Source organism: Phyllobates terribilis, unplaced genomic scaffold (assembly GCF_046119375.1).
Source record: "Phyllobates terribilis strain yellow unplaced genomic scaffold, ASM4611937v1 Scaffold_35__1_contigs__length_13245226, whole genome shotgun sequence".
NCBI classification, from domain to species: domain Eukaryota; kingdom Metazoa; phylum Chordata; class Amphibia; order Anura; family Dendrobatidae; genus Phyllobates; species Phyllobates terribilis.
In genome coordinates, this window is record NW_027362795.1 from 6,880,835 (window position 1) to 6,886,860 (window position 6,026).

The 6,026-nt window shown below is 42.8% G+C and overlaps 1 protein-coding gene across 1 annotated transcript; it reads left to right on the forward strand.

Moving 5' to 3' along the window:
* Positions 1–2,657: 2,657 nt before the first annotated feature.
* On the forward strand, positions 2,658–4,473 carry LOC141182701 (posterior protein-like). Its single transcript, XM_073660846.1, has one exon. The coding sequence runs from the start codon at positions 2,827–2,829 to the stop codon at positions 4,471–4,473; it is 1,647 nt and encodes a 548-aa protein (XP_073516947.1). The 5' UTR covers positions 2,658–2,826.
* Positions 4,474–6,026: the final 1,553 nt, after the last annotated feature.

The following is a 6,026-nucleotide window of genomic DNA, read 5'->3' on the forward strand; positions in this document are numbered from 1 at the left end:
AACTTGAGAAATGTTTTTTTTTCTGTTCAGGAACTTTCATTCATGGGTGTTACGGGTCCGGGTGGTGGAACCTCTGTGCTTTGGTGCAAGGAGGGACCAGAGGGGCGTAACTAAGTGCCTACTCGGACCGACCCAAGTCACACGGCGGCTTAGTCGACTCCGTGAACCAGGGAGGGACCGGGCAGGTGAACCAGGTGCCACTCTAGGACCGACCTTGTGTGATAGCAGGTGACTCCCATGGGTCAGATGACAGGAGCTGACCGGTACAGCGGATGAGCACGGCAGGAAGGCTGGCGGGTGATCCGGGTAGATAAGCAGGCAGGTATGGCTGATAGCCAGACAGGTGCTCCGGGTAGGCAAGCAGGCGGGTGCAGCAGATAGCCAGACAGGTGCTCGGGGCAGGCAAGCTGGCGGGCAACGCAGGTAACTGGCAGGTGCTCCAGGTAGATAGATTGGAGGGCATGTCAGGTAACTGGCAGGTGCTCCAGGTAGGCAGGCTGGCGGGCACAGCAGGTAACTGGCAGGTGCTCCAGATAAGCAGACTGGCTGGCACGGCTGATAGACTGGCAGGCAGGATTGTTATACAGACTGGCGGGCAAGGCTGACGCAGCGGGACCTGAGGGCTGAAGAAAGTGTTAGCACACAAAACAACAACCTTGCACAGGCACCTTCATTTTGGAGGAGGTGCCTTATAAAGGGGAAGTCCTCCGGCCATTGGCCGGGGACTCTTTAGGACGGCGCCCGGCCCCTTTAAGAGGAAGGAAGCGCGCGTGCACCCTAAGCACTGTGCCCGGGAAGCTGCGCGCGGTGTGCGCCACAGCAGCAGCAGGAAGGCGCCGGACCGGGACCGCGACAGTGAGGGGAGCGCCGTCTCTGCCCGGCAGGAGGCAGAGACGCCAATGCTACAATGGGGTTCATTTTATCAGCTGAAGGGTTTAAGATGGATCCTTGAAAAGTTTTTTCTTCATTATGGTTTCCATCCCCATTTTGGTGAATTTTCTAAGATAAGTTCTGAATGTACTGAGGTGGAGGACGCCAAAGAGAAACATGGGGATGTTACATGGGTTGATAATAAAAAACCTAGGTCCATCAAGTTCAACCCTTCTCCACCAATTATAAATTTTTTGTCACTAAATTATCTATAACCCACAATGTTATATGTACTGAGGAAATTATCCAGCCCTTTTTTAAAATTTGTTAGTGTTTGCCATTACTACCTCTTGTGGTAGAGCGTTCCACAGTCTGACTGCTCTAACTGTAAAGAACCCTTTCCTGTTTGCCGGAATGGCCATTCTTCCACCAGTAATAAGTGCCCCCTAGTCCTTAGTATGGTCTATGGATGGAATAAGTCAGCTATTGATAGTCACCATCGTGCTCTCTAGAAACCCCAGAGCATCACCTAAGAATAAAAGTAAATCATAAGCATACAATGCCGCCTTCTCTTCCTTGGTCCCATATTTAAATCTCAGAGGTTTTACTAATTATTGCCACAAGAAGTTCAATTGCTATTTGTCAGGGAGATATTGGTATCAGGAAAATATTCCATATTTCCCTGACATGGATATTGACCATTTCTCCCTTTTGTCAGTACCAAGCTGCCTCCATAAAAATCTTAGCGCAAAGCCCCAATTAACACAGTCATGAGTAAGGCCTTAAACCAACTGCTGTCAGCCAAGAAGTGTTACAAGCTACTTAAATGCGAGCCTCTTGTACCTGGATGACGCAGGGGGTGATTAAAACGCAGGATTGCCATAATTTGCGTGTAACTGGGAAAGCTTGTTTCCCGAGCTTCAAACAGAAATCTATAGACACTTCGACTTCCAAAATGAAGTATGAAATATTGTAAGTTTCATACTTCCGACAATAATGGGACCTATATTTTTAGTGGCAGGGACAGCCGAGGAACGTATACATAATTTTTCATTGTTGTAAGCAAGATCAGGGAGCTGTAGCGCAAAAACACCAGAATAACAGACTGCAGCTATGCAATGTGTGGTCTCTAAATGCAGGTAAAATCATAACAGAAAAAATGGCATAGTTTGCAAGCTTCTGCGATCAACGAGCAATGAGTTATCGCAGACGTTAGCATTTTTAATAAAAATGTGCAGGCTGGAGACCAGCCCACATAATGTCACCACAAGGGGTGTGTAGACAGATCTCCACTTAGGTATAAGAGAACCCATGGAAAATACATAACCACTCATTTCCAGGGGGGTATAAGGATTATAAGCAACGGGTCGCGTTCGATAACGCTCAAATCAAACTGAGGAGCCACTCCTCCACCTATATTGAATCGTTTCAGCGATCGTATAGTAAGTTATCTTTTTTTATCCTGTTTATTTTATGTAACTGCTTATGTATTTTAATGTCTCCTAGGTTCAGGCCTGTTTGTCTTATTTGTTTAGTGGATTGTTTGTTGAATTGTTGCCGGTAAAGTTAGGGTAGCACCCTGTTGATTGAAGTTCTCATAAGATCTAAAGGGTAAAACCAGACATCTCTGAGAAGAAAGTGAGGTAGAGGTTAAAAGTCTAAATCTCATGTTAAGGGGAAGTAGCCTTATGCTTCAATAGGAGATCACTCTTGGCCTGGATCTTGGATCTGTAGTTGATCAAGTGCATGAGACACTGTCAGTCAGATATAGGTAAAGTCACAAGACTGTGGCAGTGATTGCCTGAGGGAAAAGATTATATTCAATCTGTGTCCCTGTTTTAGTGAAGTGATATTCACTGGTTTCTGTATTGTGTTTCGTTAATTTGTAATTTTTGTTTGGAAAGCTGATTTGTTTATTTTTGTTGTCTTCTGTGAAAATAGTTGGAAGTAATTAACATGGAAATAGTCAGTAAATTTATTGAAAAATATGCCTCTGCTCAGTTCAGTACTTGTGCAGATGATGCATTGACACATCAGTTTAATGACCTTATGAAACAATGTGAAGGGCAGAATGATAACAAAAGTAAATTGTCGAAAAAGAAAGCAAAGAAAGAGAAGTTAGCAAATGTTTTGTGTATGTTGTTGAAAATGAAAGGAATTGCAGAACAAAAGGAATTGCACTGGTATTCAGAGAAAGCTCAATTAAGAGGTGAAGTGGACAAAATTGAACAGGAAGTCAGTCTGGCTATTGCTAGTGCTGAAGATCATAATTGTAAGTGTGAAGATCTAAGGGATGAGGTAGACAATATGAATTACCAAAATTGTGAATTAGAAGATAAGCTGGAGGAGTATAAGGAGAGATGTAAACTTAGGGAACAGCGTATTGCTTTGCTAGAAGGAAAAGAAGCGAAGTATAATGATGATATGACAATACTTAGGAACCAGTTGTATGATGCTAATGTAAAATTGGAGCTAAAAGAACATTGCATTATGTCCTTGAAATCACAAGAATGTACTAGAGTGAATAACCATAGTTATTGTAATCAAATGTGCAAGTCTGCTGATCGGGAGGAAAGGGATTGGAAAAGAGGGGAGGAGCAGCCTGTGTGCACGGCTGATAACCCTGAGTATAACCCAGATCATAGTTCCTCTCTCTTTACTCCTGAGTCAGGAGGGAGCAGACAAAGGAGAGACAATTTGCTTAGTAACAGCATTAATTTAGTCCAATCCACAACACTCTCCATACAGGATAAGACAAATCTATGCCAGATATTAGGGAAGTTTGATACAAGTGCCTCAGCCATTAGTCTTTCCAATAAGTTAGAGGCAGTAGTGACACAATACAGTCTGGGTAATAGAGCTGCATGTGCCTTACTTCGGGTATGGCTCCCATCTCAACTTTGTGAAAAACTGCAGCCCCCTGTAGGAGCTCACAAAGGATTATCTGCAGATCTTGAATGTAATTGGGGAAATGCTAGTGACAGAGTGGAGGAATTAAAGAGAGTTATGGGGGGACGAGATATGAGAGGTACTAATGCCTTAGAAAATGCAAAATTAAATAGAGGAGATGATCCTATTATTTTTTGCAGTGAATATTTGACATTATATCGTTCTACCTATAACTGCCCTGACATGTCTCCTGATGATAGCAGTTTTCTATATTCAATGGCTAACAACTGCACCTTTGTTGATTATCCAACAAAGGTTGCCTTGAGGAATGCAAATTCCTATCAAGCCTTTGTAAATATATTAAAGGATTGGATTCAGGATACAAGTCATGACAACAAGCCCCAAAAGAGGATATCAGAGGTAGTCAAAAATGAAGGCAAAGTAAGGTTTATTGGAAAATGTTATAAATGTGGTTACACAGGTCACACTATGAAAGAATGTAGAAGTAGTAAAAGAGTTATCAATAATAGACCTTTTAATAATAGGAAGCAAAGACAAGAACCAAATACTGCAAGGAATGGAGAGCATAGTCTTCCTGAAGTTACATTATATGGTCCACTTCTGGATGAACTGAGGAAGATTGGGAAGGCAATGGCAGAAAAGCCAGAGGAATTAAAGACCCCACTTTCAACAAATCCTTATGTAAAACAATAGGGATGTCACGCCCCAGTGTTGTCCCTAGTGAGTCAGCTTAGCAGGGACAAGGGCGGGAGACCCCTTATTCAGGGTACGGTAGGGGGCCATCGTACAAACATTTTACTGGATACAGGGGCTGCTGTCAGTTTGACTAATCTGGATTTGATTAAAGACCCTGGTGGTAAACACATTTTTCTGAGAGGATTTGGAGGACAGTTAGTATCTTCAGAACAATCTTTACCAGTGACAATAAACCTGGGAAATCTATGTGTTGAGTATGGCTTATATCTTTCACCAACACATGAAGGTACCATTATTGGGTCAGATATTATGAAGGAATATGGACTTATTCTTGATTTATGCAACTGGATGTTGTGGAGAGGATCACGGTATAAAGGCTGTTTAAAAATGGTAACTGACAATTATGGTATTGATTCCATCAAAGGTGCTCAATCTTTAGATCCAGCCATGATATTGAGAACAGATGATGAAATATTGGCCGACATCTTGTGGCAACATAACAATGTGTGGGCAAATTCAAAAACCCAATGTGGCAAGGTGTCCAACATGGTAGTAATGGTAGAGGGTCCTGATCCCCCACCCCAAAGACAGTATAAAATACCACCAGAGTTAGTCCCCTACATTAAGAGAATACTGGATGATTTGCTGATTCAAAATGTCATCAGGGAATGCCAATCCACTAATAATGCACCCCTATGGCCAGTTAAGAAACCAAATGGTTGGCGTCCAACATTGGACTACAGAGCTTTAAATAAGTGTACCCCTCCTGTCACTAATGTGGTTGCCAAAATGCCTGACATGATGACAGCACTCAAACCCTCCGCCACGGTGTATTAATCAATAGACATCTCAAATGGATATTTCTCCATTCCTTTACACCCTGACTGTCAATACAAATTTGCATTCACATTTCAAGGGAAACAGTTAACATTTTGTCGGTTACCACAAGGATTCAGGTCCAGTTCTACTTACTTTCATAAGTGCATGGTTGAAATTTTGTCATCTTTCTCAGAACCTGATTGCATTGTACAGTATGTAGATGACGTTCTGCTCCAAACTGACACAAAAGATCAGCACTACACATTGTTGAATGAGCTGTTAACACTCCTTGAGAAGGCAGGCCTCAAACTTAATCCTAACAAAGCCCAGCTGATGAGAGATTCTGTGTCATTTTTGGGAGTAATAGTTTCAAAAGGGGGGAGAATTCCTGACCCCAACAAATGTGAAACTATTAGGAAGTTGCCTAGGCCAAACACAAAAACAGGAATGAGACAGTTCTTGGGACTTGTCGGATTTTCCAGAGATTTCATAGAGGGATTTGCTGAGAAAGCAAAACCCCTCTATGAACTCCTAAAAGGTGATCAGGGAGAAGCTGACCCACTGGAATGGATGGAAGAGCATGAAGGAGCTTTTGTCAGGTTGAAAATCAGCCTCACTCAAGCACCTGCTCTGAGCAATCCAAACCCAGATCTACCTTTTGCATTACAGGTTCATGCCTCTGTGATAGCAATTACGGCTGTATTGCTGCAGGAGAGGCAAGGAAAATGGGT

What these genes read in the sequence shown, in the direction of transcription:
- LOC141182701 (XM_073660846.1), top strand. Translation starts at nt 2,827, where the DNA reads ATGGAAATAGTCAGTAAATTTATTGAAAAATATGCCTCTGCTCAGTTC.